The sequence below is a fragment of the Protopterus annectens genome, chromosome 6.part0 (assembly GCF_019279795.1).
Source record: "Protopterus annectens isolate FY-2018-M chromosome 6.part0, PAN1.0, whole genome shotgun sequence".
Taxonomy (NCBI): Eukaryota; Metazoa; Chordata; order Ceratodontiformes; family Protopteridae; genus Protopterus; species Protopterus annectens.
In genome coordinates, this window is record NC_056737.1 from 412,834,763 (window position 1) to 412,850,615 (window position 15,853).

At 40.8% G+C, this 15,853-nt stretch overlaps 1 protein-coding gene across 1 annotated transcript in view; it reads left to right on the forward strand.

The window, feature by feature from the left end:
* The window catches only part of RYR3 (ryanodine receptor 3), a 3,250,282-nt gene that overhangs the window by 1,794,070 nt on the left and 1,440,359 nt on the right, over positions 1–15,853 (forward strand). Inside the window, exon 35 of the mRNA XM_044074157.1 lies at positions 14,759–15,560. Coding sequence (XP_043930092.1) covers positions 14,759–15,560 — 802 coding nt within the window. The remainder of the gene's footprint in view (positions 1–14,758; positions 15,561–15,853) is intronic.

The window sequence follows — 15,853 nt, forward strand, 5'->3', positions numbered from 1 at the left end:
TGCGTCTACCAGGATTGGACACATTTTATCCTGGGTCTTATGCACCCAACTATCTTTTTTAATTTTATTGACCTACTTCTGTCCATTACATATGCTATATAAAATAAAGTCTATATTTCAGTGCTGTCTTGGTGAAAGTTTGAAAAACAGGGTCCATCTCATGAAGGTACTCACCAAGACTTGAGGATGAATTCAATTTCAGCAATACTACACTCCTTAGCTTGCTGAATTATCATCTCTCCATTCGGACCCCTTAAAAGTGTGTGGTTGCTGTTATTCTCCTTAAGGACCTGTATTCAAAGTTCCACTTTCTCCTTATTTCTCAATGCTTCCAATTTCTTCATCATTAATTTCCACTTTGATTTACAGTCTTCCCCAACTTCCAAACTTCCACAGGAATACCATATGTTCGTGAAGACTTCCTTATAGATCGGTTATCCAATCTCCTCCTGTCTTAACAGTTAGTTGTCCACAAGCTCACAGGCAGTACAAAACAATGTGCCAGACTAATTGTAAATCGAGACACCTATACTGAGCTGGAAGATCTAGCAAATCTACTGACTGACAAATTTAGCTCCAATTTTAAACCCTCTCCTCCTCCCCCGATGCCTCTTGGGAAATACTCATGAATATAACTCCCCTAACTATCATTAGGGAACAAGTCCTCAATGTATTCTCTAAGGCCAAAAAACACTGCATCAGTCAAACTTCCTTAATAGCACGGAGCATGACCTATCAGGACCACTAGAATCACTATTTAACCATAGCCTTCAGACAGACTTTGTGACAAGTGAATGGAGGACTGCAACTCTCAACCCCATTCAAAAGGTGGCCATCTAAAGACCCATAGGTCTGACTAGTCTCATATGCAAGGCCATGGAAAAAGTTAGCATGGAAATAATAAACAATAACATAGGAAACCTTCAGACACTGGACCCAACCCAGATTGGTTTCATCAAAGGCAGAAAAGGTCACCAAAGCAATGGATGTGTGCAAAACAGTGCATACTAGCTACTTTGACCTGGCCAAGCCATTTGGCACAATACCTCACTCAGGCATTATAGGCAAGCTCATGAAATTGGATATGAACCCATATGTCACTCACTGGATAGCCATTTGGCTCACATTTGGGACCCAAGAAGTTAGGATAGAGGAGTCTACCAACACAAAGAGACTGGTCCCTCAGGGGTCTGTGTTGGGTCCGCTCCTTTTTGGCATCTACTTCTCAAAAGTCAAGGCCAATTTCAACAGCCTCTGGCTAACTAAGTTTGCACAGATGACTACAAATTAGGTGTAGTCACAATCCATGAAAGACAGAAACACCTTCTAAGAAGGCCTGACACAGACTATTAACTGATGCCAAAACCACAGTCTAGTACTCAGTGCCAGGAAATTAATAATAATATCCTTTGTGAAAACCACTGATCTTGAGTACTACTACATTGATAATGCACCCGTTAGAAAAGACACAGTAATCGGGGACTTGGGAATACATGTAGAGAGCAACCTGGCCTTTGACCATCATATATTTGTGGTAGGAAGGAAATCATTCTATGTTCCTCAACTTATAAGCATGGCTATATAATCTAGGTCCATGGATGTCATTGTTTCACTGTACTCAGCCATCATCTAACCAATCATTGAGTATAAAGCCCCGTTCAGTATGTACCTGACCAAGCATATACCACAACTCAAGTATCCACAAAAGATCCTCACAAAAAAGTAAAAAAAAATACTGCTAAGAGACACTCTGTGGCTGTCATACAAGGAATCCTCTGATCCTACACTGACGGATATGCTACACATCTGCAAAACAAATAGCACCAACATTACCTGGAATTACCTATGGATTAAGGGACCTAAATCTCATCTGCAACATTAATAGGACTTGTTGGAGGGACAGGTATGTGTCTCTGAGACTACCCCTTCTCTGGAACAAGCTTTCCATCCATATGAAGCAGAGTTCTTCACTTACCTGATTCAGATGTTATTTGGACCAGTGGATGGGAAATTGGGACATCACCCCTGGTCTGGCACCTATGTCTCCAAAAGACAGAGACAGCTTGTAAATGTTAGACCATCCAAGCCCAAGCCAGCATATGCTTCTAAAATAACCTTGAGCACCAAAACTTGCTAGGTATATTTAGGAAGCTTGCCTATTCTTGTAAAGCTGTCATGTGTCATTAGCCTAGTATACACCTATGAACCTTATAAAGATACTTGTAAAGAAAAAAAACAAAAAGTTAATCATTGTTCATCAGAATACATTGTATCCATAATGAAAGACAATTTTATTACTATTGGCTACAAATTTGTTACAGACAGTCAATTCTGATACACAGAATTCATTACCTGGTAATCAGGTCAGTCAAAATATTTCTGAGGAAGACACGTACAGGGCTTCTTTTCCTACTGAGTTCCAAAACCCTGATGCTGAGGAAACCTGGTCCAGACAACTGCCATTGAAGGAATTTTCTTTTTCTCAGATTATTGCCAGGATAAATCAGGTGTTTATGGAAAGAAATGCATGTTCCCCTTGAATTGAGGAGATATTATGATATGTTACAAGTAGATATGCTTCATCTATGCCTATTTCTCTACTAGTGCCAGCCTGGGAGGATGTATTTAATGTTGCATGTAACAACCCTCATTCATAACCTTCAATCCCCAGAAAAGCAGACATGCTTCACAAAATTTCTCAAACAAACAAGCACTTGTTTTCTCGCATTAGATCAGACCCTACAGCAATATCAACATCTATATAAGCAGGGAACAGGTTCTTGGTGTGATCCAACCCTTCCACAGTGGACAAAGAGGGTAAGATTTTGGACAAATTTGATAAGGACATTTTTTTTGTCCATGCTGGCATATAGAATTCTTATCTGTCAGACCCATATGTGGAAGTTTGTGCTATTTTTGCTTAGGCGGTTTGAGAGACTTGGCTACCACTCTTTCCCCTGAAGGTAATGTCTATCTCAGTTCTCCAATATTCTCAATTTATTTATTTATTTAGTTAGTTATTTTATTTTACATTTGTTTACCGGGATAGTCCAAGTGGATATATGTCCATTTTCAGCAGAGGCCCGGGGAGAAAAGCTCCAGGTTAAAAGTTAGTGAGAGATACAGATACAGGATGAGAGAAAAAGTCTACAGTTTGAAATATACATTAAATTAAAAAATAACAAAATCAGGATACATGCCTAAAATTTTCAGTTTACAGTAATTTAAAAACACAAAATCAGGATACATGCCTTTTGGAATGTGGTACACAAATTGCATAGGCAACCAGCAGCTTGATACATATAGAGATTTTACCAGTTACAGCTTTTGACAGTTAACATTTTCACACAGGTACACAGTCAGCAATTACTATCTTGTGCAAATAGAAAGTCGGTGGCAGATTTCACTTAGGTGGGTGTTCTTAACATTGGGTAGTGTTAGCCAGGTTTTGAGCATGGGCATTGCCAGTGTCTTTGATAGTATTGTTTGAGACTTTTTTTAGACTGGATTAGAGAGAGTTCGAGTGTGAATTCAGAAGGAAGAGAGTTCCAAATCTTACCTACAGAGTTAGCAAATAGGGCGTCCCCAGCCGTGTTACTGCTTTTGGAAGTTTGGACCAGGAGTTTATTGGCAGAGCGGAGAGACCCTAGGTTGTTGTAGGGGTGGATAATTTTATTTAGAGCAGGTGTCTTATCTGGGTGATTAAGTACGTTGTGGGTGATAAGTAGTTGGTTGAATTGCAGTTGGCTAGACCATTCTAGCCATCCTAGTTGATTTAAGTTAAGCAGTGGTGGGTCATACAGGCCGCACTAGTAGCAAATCTTGCAATGTGGTTATAGCAACAAGCGAGTTTGCTAAGAGTGGTTTTATTCAAGTTGGTGAATAGAGGGGAGGCATAGAGAAGGGTGGACAATAAATTGGAGCGAGCTACAGAGAGCCTGGCATGTGGGGTAAGGAAAGGTTTGATCCTGTAGAGGGAGCCTAGTTTCTTGTTAACCATTTTGATGGTTTGATTGACATGGGTATCATATTTTAGGGTATTATCAATTGTGACTCCTAGAAGTTTGGTGTGCACATCTGGGGTTGTTAGTGTGCTGTTGTTGGATTGTATAGTGAAGAATGGAGTGGAGGATTTACAAGTGGGGGTGAAAATAAGCAGCTTCGTTTTGTTAGGGTTTAAAATCAGCTGACGACTGGCAAACCACTTTTCAACAATGTTAAAAGTGTTTTGAGTTATTGTCATGAGATCAGCTGTGGAGGAGGCTGCACAGATTAGAGTGGAGTCATCTGCATATTGAATGCATTGGGAGTGAATGTGTGTAGATCATTTATGAAGATTGAGAAGAGAAGGGGGCCTAGTATGGACCCTTGAGGAACACCTAGAGTAATTTGAAGATGAGCAGATTGAGTGTTCTGCCATAGTACAGTTTGTTGTCTGCTGGAGAGGTAGGACCGGAACCATTTAATTGCACAATCAGTTAGTGAGAGTGCTCTAAGGGTATGGATAAGTTATTGATGGTTGACCATGTCAGATGCCTTAGAGAGATCTAAAAAGAGGGCTGAGGATAGTTTGTTAGTATTACGGTTGTGGCTAATGGTGTTGGAGAAGGATAGGAGGGCAGAGGTGGTGCTGTGATTTGGCCTAAAGCCATGCTAAGAGTCAGCTAATTGGTTATTCTGAGTTAGATAGAGCATAAGTTGCTTATGAACACATTTTTCCATTATTTTGGCCAGTGGTGACAGTATGGCTATTGGTCTATAGTTTGATAATTCAAGAGAGTTCCCTCCCTTGTGGAGGGGAATAATGTGTGAAATCTTCCAGATCGAGGGGATGGTGAATTCTGTCAAGGTCCAGTTTATAATAATGGAAAAAGGAAGTGCAATGGAGTCTGCTGCATTTTGTAGATATTCTAGTGGAAGGAGGTCTGCTGCCTGAGTAGTAGGTTTTAGTTTTTTAATTAGAGACCTGATGGTAGAAGTAGAGACTGGATGGAACTCAAAGGAGGGTGGGGTGGTGGTTGGGGAAGCGTCAGGGTTGGAGGAGTTAGAAGCCAATTTGCTAGCTAGTGATTGGATGGTTTCTCTAAAGAAGCTGTTAAAGGCATTTACGGTTTCCTCGGGGGATTTATGGCTGCAGGCTGATGGGATAGGAGTGGAAGACTGACCTGGGTTGTGTAGTTTGTTGATTCCTGCCCAAAGCGTTTGAGGTTTGTTTTGATGCTTTTGCTGGAGGTGGTGATAGAAGTTCTTTTTTCTAGTATTGTGGATTTTTTAGTATCATTTCTTAACTGTTAGAATTTGACTTGGTCTAGTGGGTCTTTAGATTTTCGCCATCTGTCCCATGCTTTATTTCTTTCAATGATTTTATATTTGGTTTCTTTAGAAAGCCAGGAGGCCGGTTTAGTTTTAGTTCTAAGAGTGCGAGAGGGAGTGTGAGAGTCTAGAATGGTAGGAAATGTGGTATTAAAGTAGGCTACGGCATCGTCCAATGGAAGATGCTTCAGAATAGATCATTACATGCTCTGAGTTCGTTCAGGAAAAGGGTAGCATTGAAGTTCTTATTGTTTCTAATTGATTTATAGGTGGTTTGGTGGAGGTTGTCTGTTTTTTGTTTGATGATGTAGGTAAGTAGGTGGTCACTCATATCATCTGGGAGGGTACCAGAGTTGTACAGGTCTGGGTGGGAGCTTACAAGGATCCAGTCAAGTATGCTATTTTATGTTATTGGTTTTGCCTGTTCTAGTGGGTGAGGTAATGAGTTATGTGTAACCAGGAAGGTTTGCATGAGTTGTGGGGGATATGGAGGAGCAGTTATTTCAGTCTATATTAAAATCACCTACCACTCATCATGGGGGTATGCGATGGATAACCATTGTAGGAAGTCTTCAATGGTATTTGAGTTATTACCTGGAGGGATGTATAGGCATACTATGTATATACTTTTGCATTTGTTAAGTTGTAATTTGGGGAGGTTGTTGTGGGACTAGAGTGACGTCCAGTGTATTTTTATAGAGGACTGCCACTCTCCCACCTTTGTTAGTCTTGCGGTCAAGTCTAAGTATGCTGTAACCTGGTGGGACAACTTCATCATCTTTAGTTCCTGGTTTTAGCCAGGTCTCTGTAAGACATAGCACATCAGGTGTGTAAAAATCTAGAAGGGCATGGAGATTGTGGATTTTGTTGTTTACGCTCCTAATGTTTAGGTGGCAAGTTAGAAGAGAGTTGGGGGCCTTGTTGTCGTTAAAATGCTGGAGGGGGTGTAGGTATGGAGGCTAGTTTTAGTGGATGTGGAGGGGCCTGAGTTTGGGTGGATGTCACCATCCCTAATCAGGTTATATTGAATGGTGATAATGAATTTTGAGGCTTTGTTAATTATTTTATGATAATATCTCGTTTTGGAAGCGATATTCCATGGTCTATTTAGTTGATGGTATTTAAGAGAGGGGATGTCAGGTTCATAGGGAGTTATGAGGTGTTTGGTATTATTTGAAATTGTTATTGTGATGGTTTGGGACATGGGGTGGTGGAAGCCTAGGTAGGGCAGGTTTTCATAGGTGGTGAGAAGATGAGGAGTGAGCAAAAGAGGTAGAAGTGATAGTATTAGTTGCATTTTGAGGATATTGTGGTACTTGTCTGAGTATTATGTTTATAGGAGGGATTGGAGGAGGAGAAACTAATGACACAGTGAGGCAATGGGTGGGAGAGGTGGCGACTGGTAGTTGTGGCTGTCTGTGGTTGGTTTTGGTGGGGGGGGTTGGCTTTAAATTTAGCACTAGTGGGTACGGGTGGGAATTGGGGGAAGGGAGGGGCACGGAGCGAGCCTGAGCACAGTGAGGGTGAGTGTAGCAGGGCTAAACCAGACCACGAGGTACCTTAAGTGTGTACCTGTAAGGTAGGGAGTTACAAACTGCTGCCTGTAAATTATTAAGTTAACTGTAGATAGAATCTTAGTTTTTACTGCTTATGCTGCAGCCACATTAGTTAACTGTAGACAGAATCTTAGCTTTTACTGCTTATGCTGCAGCTTCATGAGCCAATTTTAGGTCAGTTATGAGAAGGCGGTAGTTTTCATCTTACGACTGGTAGATCCAGTCAGGACTTAGCAAAAGAGTTATTTTTATTGGGTATTGCTTGTATTTGTCTATCGACTGGTGAATCCAGTTTGAAGTAAAGGCTCTGATTACAGGGAGTCCTAGGGGGCTGTTTCCTAGTGCTGTGGACCAAGAGCAGTTCAATGTTTGCCACAGGAGTGCTGCTTCAGCTGAGATATTGACCTTGTGGGAAGACTGGCTTCCCGTGGGTTCAAAAACAGGTTGGTTTACTTTTAGTTTTCAAAGTCGAGCAGTTGGGGGATGAACCTGGGAGAAGGACATAAAGAGAGACTTTGTTCAAGGTGTTAGGACTGACTGTTATCTTTAAACCACAGTTTAAGTCTCTAATACACTGGTGTGTTTAGTTAATTACAAACAGGCTGTACTTACATTAATCAGGTAATACATGCAGTATATCTCCGTTGTTTAGTTATGCAGAGCAGTAGAAGACATTCAAAGATACAGTTTTACTTAGATGTTAAAAAAGCGTCATGCAGTTCTCTAAAATAACAGTGCGAGTTTAAGAAATACTAGCCCTTGGTACTGCTAGCTCATTAAAAAACAGGTCCAGTAGTTAACTAACACAGAGACGCTAGTGCTATGTGCACGCTATTTGTAGCACCCAGTCGCAGAGACGCTGTATAGTTAGCTATCCACCAGCTATAAAATGCTAAGTTATGTCAATTTATCTAGTAATCTGTAGTGTTTATACTATAGTTCTGAGTTAAGCAAGTCACAAAACAAGTAGGAAACACAAAGACGCTATCGCTATGCGTATTCTAGCTCTACCACACATTCACAATAACGCTAAGAGTTAGCGATCCTCCAACTTAACAACATACAGTTCTGACCTTTCTAAAGAGAAAAAATAACATTTACACATTATGTCTCAGTAACGCAGGACATCCTTTGTGTTTTGCACTTACCGCACTAGGCATAGACTGGTTTCCAGGTCCAGGAGCACTAGGGAATTGAATATGGTGCCTAGAGTGGGGGTTATTTGTAGCCTCGTTTTACAGAGATGGCGACCTGTAGCTGATTGGGCTAAACCAGACCACGAGGTACCTTAAGTGTTTACCTGTAAGGTAGGGAGTTCCAAACTGCTGCCTGTAAATTATTAAGTTAACTGTAGATAGAATCTTAGTTTTTACTGCTTATGCTGCAGCCACTTTAGTTAACTGTAGACAGAATCTTAGCTTTTACTGCTTATGCTGCAGCTTCATGAGCCAATTTTAGGTCAGTTATGAGAAGGTGGTAGTTTTCATCTTGCGACTGGTAGATCCCGTCAGGACTTAGCAAAAGAGTTATTTTTATCGGGCATTGCCTGTATTTGTCTATGGACTGGTGAATCCAGTTCGAAGTCAAGGCTCTGATTACAGGGAGTCCTAGGGGGCTGTTTCCTAGTGCTGTGGACCCAGAGCAGTTCAATGTCTGCCACAGGATTGGTGTTTCAGCTTAGATATTAACCTTGTGGGTAGACTGGCTTCCTGTGGGTTCAGAAACAGGTTGGTTCACTTTTAATTTTCAAAGTCGAGCAGTTGGGGAATGAACCTTGAGGGTAGACTGGCTTCCCGTGGGTTCAGAAACAGGTTGATTCACTTTTACTTTTCAAAGTCGAGCAGTTGGGGGATGAACCTTGTGGGTAAACTGGCTTCCTGTGGGTTCAGAAACAGGTTGGTTCACTTTTTGTTTTCAAAGTCGAGCAGTTGGGGGATGAACCTTGTGGGTAGACTGGCTTCCCATGGGTTCAGAAACAGGTTGGTTCACTTTTAGTTTTCAAAATCGAGCAGTTGGGGGATGAACCTTGTGTGTAGACTGGCTTCCCGTGGGTTTAGAAACAGGTTGGTTCACTTTTAGTTTTCAAAGTCGAGCAGTTGGGGGATGAACCTTGTGTGTAGACTGGCTTCCCGTGGGTTCAGAAACAGGTTGGTTCACTTTTAGTTTTCAAAGTCAAGCAGTTGGGGGATGAACCTTGTGGGTAGACTGGCTTCCCATGGGTTCAGAAACAGGTTGGTTCACTTTTAGTTTTCAAAGCTGAGCAGTTGGGGGATGAACCTTGTGGGTAGACTGGCTTCTCTTGGGTTCAGAAACAGGATGGTTCACTTTTAGTTTTCAAAGTCGAGCAGTTGGGGGATAAACCTTGTGGGTAGATTGGCTTCCTGTGGGTTCAGAAACAAGTTGGTTCACTTTTAGGTTTCAAAGTCAAGCAGTTGGGGGATGAACCGCGCTAGGCATAGACTGGTTTCCAGGTCCAGGAGCACTAGGGAATTCAAGTATCTAAACATGCCAAAAGGAGTGTGTATGGTTGTGCAGATACTGTGCCTAGGTACTCTGCTTTTGCTACTGTTTTGAGGAACTAAGCCTGGCTACAAAATTGAGTTTTCTAGTTAGGTAAACTATGAGATTTTGAATTCAGCTTTAGATAAAGAGGTTTTATTTGGCTCATCTGCTACTCATGTCTTCAAATAATTTGATGAGAGAGGGAAATTAATTCAGGAGGTTCTGAGATTTTTCAGGTTCCCTTACAATTCTACCAGATCCTTTTTCACACCTAAGAAACAAAATAACAATTCATGCCTTCTCAGCCCAAACAGTGAAATAAAGACATGGTAGGAGAGGGACAATAAGAATCAAGAATCCTTTCCAGAAAAGGGACAATCTGCAACATCCTAATGGCTATGCCAGCATTATCTCCCCCTTCCACCTCTCCCTCTCTCCTACCCAATCTCTCAAAATATGTCCCAGCAACTGGCTCTGTACATTCCCCTATGGCAACAGATTATGGTTCAGGAAGGATACAGTTAGCACTGAATACAAACTGCTCCTTTCAGAGGAGTTTGTTCTCACCCTCTCAACCAAGCAGAATTTTTTCCCTCAAGTTCCTCAGTACTTGCTTACCTTAGGAGTCACTGCCATTAAACTGACATCATAGTGACAGAGACATTAAATCAAAGGGGAAAATGCATCTATTTCAGAATGTTTCTGCTACCAAAGAAAGAGATTTCTCAGAGACCACTTTTAGATATTTTCTTAAATTTCTATATGGAATTTCCAAAATTCAGAATAGTAACCATTCAGGGTCTGTTACCTCTCAGACCTCAGGGAAGCGTTATGGTAACTTTGGGCCCTAAAAGATGTATGCAATCACATTCTCATAGCCAAAGGTTTCAGGAAATTTCTCATATTTTCTGGGGAGCACATTTTCTCATCAAATATAAATTCGGAGAATGCAAAAACAGAGAGTGCTGTTCACCAAAATTTCTTTCACTGACAATGGAGTTTGCTTTTTTCTCCACTGTTGTGCCACTTCAGATTTGATATATTTAAGTCCAGGAGAGCTTGTCCTGTTTCAAAAACAGAAGCATTGAGTTGTCGGTTGAAGGGGGTTACTTGAAAGTTTTTCATTTTTTTTTTCCCATTTACCAAAATCGCCTTCAATGACTCAGCATGAATCTGATTTTCTGTGTCTAGGTCACATTATCTGTCCTCTGAATTACTCCTTGGGTTATCTGCTGCTACAAGGGTGTTTACAAAGTATCTAGCTCTAGTCATAGCTCACTGCAGACCAAATGCCACTCACTTTTTTCCTTATTTTGACAACTCATTTATCTTAGCAGAGTCTTCTGTCAGATTTCCTTAACATGGTTTTCATCTCTTCTGACCAGTCTGGGATTCCAGATAAACATTCATAAATCCTCCTTGACACCATCACATAAGATTGCCTTTCTAGGATGTATTATAGACACACTGTAGAAAAAGGCTTTTTTCACACAAAGTGGATGTTTATGTGGAAACCATCCTGAGCTTCTCCAACTCAGTCTCGGACTTCAGCAAGAGAGTTTCTCAATATTCTGGGGTTCATGGCATCTGTGATTCTTATGATTCTTCTTCCCAGGTTAAACATGAGAAAGATTCAGTGGTATCTTAAAAAACACATGGACCCATTATTTTCTTCCTCTGGATTTTCAGATACCAATTTTGGGCTTTGTAAAATAGAAGTATCACTGATGGAGACTACAAATACAAGCAAGTGCAGGTCTCTCCAAGTCTCATCTACCTACAAGTCAATCTGTAACTTCAGATGCCTCAAATTTTGCTTGGGAGGCAGTTTTAGTGGGTGTAAAGGTACAAAACCTGTGGGATTCCACAGACAGACCAAAACATATAAATATCAAAGGGATGTTGGCTGTGATACATGCCTTTTAATCTCTACATCATCAGTTGTCCCCAGGACCTATCCAGATTCATTGTAGTACTACAAATGTCAAAGGACTTCAGGCCCATTTTAGATTTAAGTAGCCTCAATCAATATGTATGGGGGATGAAGTTCTGGATGGTCACAGTGCAAACCTTTCTTCCTTATTTGCAGGAGAATGACTGGATATGCCCTTCAGACCTCCAGAATACATATCTCCTCATAAAGATTGCCAGAAGGTACCTGCATGTCTGGCAAGCCAGTCATTACCGGTTCTGTACCTTGCTCTTTGGCCTCACTACAACCCATGTGGTGTTCACCAAGTACATGACTGTAGTCAAAGCTCATCTTTGACCCAAAGGAGCATGTATATTCCAATATCTAGACAATTTGGTCCTAGCTAATATAACAGGGGAATCCATTCTGTCAGACAGAGGTTGCTTACTTCAAGTTTTGCCTGTTCTTTGGCATCTCCATCAGTGTAGAAAACTCTCACCTGCAGCCTTTTCACATATTAGTAGTGTTCAAAGGGAGTCACCTGGATACCAGATCATGCATTGTAAAGTTACCAAAAGAAAGGATTCTGTCTTCGAGGTCAACAGTATCAACCCTGCTATCTCACCAGTGTCCTCCAGCATCTGTCATTTTGAAAGCCTTTGAAATAATGTTAGCATGCATTCTCTTGGCACTCTACACAAGATATTACACAACTGCTCTGCATTGGATCCTGAATGTAGAATGGTCTCACCCTGTAGACACCATGCACACCCCAGTTTGTTTTTCCGCAGTTTGCAAGCACCATCTAATATGTCTGTTGGAGTCATCTAGAGTTCTAGCTGGGAAACCCTTTACCCTTCCCCTTCACAAAGCCACAGTGACCATGGACACCTTCTCTCTGGGGTGGTGAATTTCAAGGGAAGAATGGTCGTTGGTATATGGACCAATCTAGAGGCCAACCTTTACATAAATTTCCTAAAGATGAGGACCATCCTTATAGCATTGCTGGCCCTTCAGGACTATCTTCTTCTGAGAGTGATCTAATTTTATTTAGACAACATGTCAATAGTTTGGTATTTCACCATGCAGGTGGGAAATATATCTTATCCCCCGGACAGAGAAGATATGAGACTGTGGCAATGGGTGATGTCTTCACAGCATTTTCTGATAGCAGTACACATTCAGTAGCTCATCTATGAATTGCTGACAGGCTCAGAAGGTCTGTCCTGATGCCTCATGTGTGGTCCTTCGACCCAGCAGTATCAAAGCTAATTTTCCACTGCTTGCTTTGTTCTGATCTACTTGCCTCCCTGTCCAAAACAAAATGCATCAATTATGTTGCCCTCATCCCTTCACAGGCAAATGCTGGTTCAGTGGCCACCCTGACTGTTCTACAACTTTCCCCCACTTTCATTAATTTTTAAATTTCTGCAGAAAGCATCTCTGTGCAAGGCTTCAGTTATTCTCATAGCCTGTTTCTGGCCAAGGCATATCTTATTTCCATTGTTTTGGCCACATTTCAAGAAGCAACACAGGCTTCTAGATTTGCAACTGTATCCCTTATCTCATCCATCTAGTGAATCTTATCTGGCCATTCTGTCCCTGAAATTAACCTCAGGGTTTCTCCTGTTCCAGTAATGGCCTCTGATCTATCCCTATTGCACAGAGTAATTAAGATTCTTTCAGTCTCTCAAAAGGAGTATATTTGAAAAATTTACAAGAAAAAATGGAAATATATAGTGTTTTGGGGGCCACTAGCCAAGGTCTGTATCGCTTCCCTGCCGCCTTTCCCCTCAATTTTGCAGTTTCTTTCCTACATATTTGACTCAGGCTCTAGTTGACAATCATTTCAATCTTCCATACAGGCTTGACATTTTTTTCCTTGGCAACTCAGAAAATATGTAAAGCATCCCTGAAAGGTACATTCCTTCTACTTCCCCCATAAAAGACCCACCTCCACCTCGGCACTTACATTTGTTTCTAGAAAAATTGACACCCCCTCCTTTGAACCAGCTTCTTCCAAACACTTAAAATTTCTTTCTTGGAAGAACTTATTCCTTTTAATGTTTGCATCTATAAGAAGGATGTCAGAGCTACATGCCTTGTCCTCCATAAGGTTCTGTTTGATTCTTTTCATAAAGACAAGAGAGTCACTCAGAATCAATCCATCTTTCATGCCCAAGGTAGTTTCTGACTCCAGTTTCACCTGCATCGTAGACATCCTTGTCTTCTTTCCAAACTACTCCAATAAAGGAGAATATTCCCTTCATACTTTTTGAATGGTAATAGAAAATTGCATTTGTGTTTGTACTAAACTAAGACAATCAGGAAAGATCCTCAGTTGTACACTTCCTTCATACCCTCTAAACTAGTATGCAAAGTGCCTAAGATTAACACTGCCCAGATCACTTTCAGATTGCATTACCATTACGCACCAGTCTAAGAATAAATCCTTACCAGTAAAACCAAAGGTCCATTCATGTAGGTATGTTGTAGCCTCCTACTGCAGTCCTCAAGAACCCCCTTAGCTGATGACATCTGTGCAGCAACAGCTTTTTCCTACATTGCGTATGTTTCCAAACATTATAAGCTGAACATTATCTCCAAGTCCAGGTCTTCATTTGGAGCTACAATCTTTAAGAGCATTCTGCCATGTTTCCGCTGAGCAAAGCATGTAGCTTTGGATTCTGTCCCACAAGTTAAAGCCAATGGATGTAAAGATATAAAATAAGATAATTATGTGCTTACCATAACAGTGGATCTTTATCATCCCTAGTCTGTCCACTTCAACAACCCCCTCTCTTCCCCTACTAAATTTTCATAGTGTATTACTGGACAGACACATAGTAGACCTAGTCTGAAGCCTGTTCAGTGTTTTATAGACCTTTCTATTTGATTACTTTTTTCTTACGTTTTCCTGAGAATGGGTAGCAAACTTGATCTGAGAGTAGATGGGGGATTGATGCATAATGGGAGGAGGGAAGGAACTTGAGCTGAAACACTTCATTATGTGATAAAGTTGCCAGATTGGATCCACCTGAAGTAAATTCCCGCAAGTCAAAGCAGATGGATGAGGGGTGATGAGGTCCAGTGTTACGGTAAGTACATAACTACTACTGGAATTATAGAGTGATCCAGCCACCGTAAGAGACTTCTCCCTGACAGTCTTTACCTTAATGATTCTCCTTCAGACAGCTTTATTGTAATCTTCCTGGTTCGCATTTCCAGTTTTCTCTCTCAATGATATTCATTTTAGTTGCCTTTTAGAAACATTTCAGAATTTATATTTTTAACTTGGCCCATAGCATTATATTATAAGTGCTTTCAGTATTTGTCATGCTTCCTTTACCCAAGTCCTGTAAATGAATTATGTGAGCATGCCAGTTTTGCACGCCTGATTTGTGAATAACTGCAAATTCTTCCGAGATGCCTTAGAACATTTCAAATGTTTTTTATTTTTCTTATTCCAATCCAGATGTGTAGATATATTGGAACTTTCAGAACAAGAAGATCTCATGGACTTTCACTCCCACACCCTGAAGCTTTACTGTGCAGTCTGTGCATTAGGTAATAACAGAGTAGCACATGCACTCTGCAGCCATGTTGATCAGCCTCAGTTGTTGTACACCATTGACAACCAGTTTCTTCCTGGACTTCTACGAGGTGGATTCTATGATTTGTTAATTAGTATTCACTTAGAGTCTGCCAAGGAGGCTAGACTCATGATGAATAATGAATATATCATTCCAATCAACAACCAAACAAGGAACATTAAGCTTTTCCCAGATGACTCAAAGAAACATGGATTACCAGGAGTGGGGCCTACTACTTGCTTGAAGCCTAACCTGAATTTCAATGAACCATGTTTCATAAGTACTAGTGAGAGCCGCTTACTGCACAGTCCAGAAATACCATTAGAAATTCTGAAATCTAAAGCTCTCAGTATGCTAACAGATGCAGTGCAGAGCAGTGGAAATCACATTAGAGACCCTGTTGGTGGAAGTGTTGAATTTCAGTATGTCCCCATTCTTAAGCTAATTGGGACATTACTCAACATTGGAGTTTTCAGTGATGATGACGTTAAGCAAATTCTGCTTCTGATTGATCCAAATGTATTTGGGGACCAGAAAGAAGAGACTGTCGAAAAAACCGAGAAAGAAGAGGTGACAAAGAATGAAGAAAAGGCTGTTGAAGCTGGGGAGGAATCAGTCAAAGAAACTAAACCTCCAGTGCAAGGCTTATTGGAAAAACGACTTCCAGAGTCTGTTAAACGCCAGGTACAAATATTTAATTGGCATGTTGCACATTTTAATCCTTCATTCATTATTGGTTCTACATCTTTTGTTGTTTTATTACATGATTACAGGATAGAAAAGAATCTCTAACCAAATGAGTTGCTTCCAGCAGCTGTGTATGTATGTGCTAAATATTTATCTATTTGAAATTTGTTTGCCACACAGATCTGACTGAGACATTAAGAACACTGTGTGCAGTGAATGCCATGCTAGGTTTCCTGTAATTCCCTATATGGTTAACATTATTAAATAGTTATGGCTATCGTTAATAAACT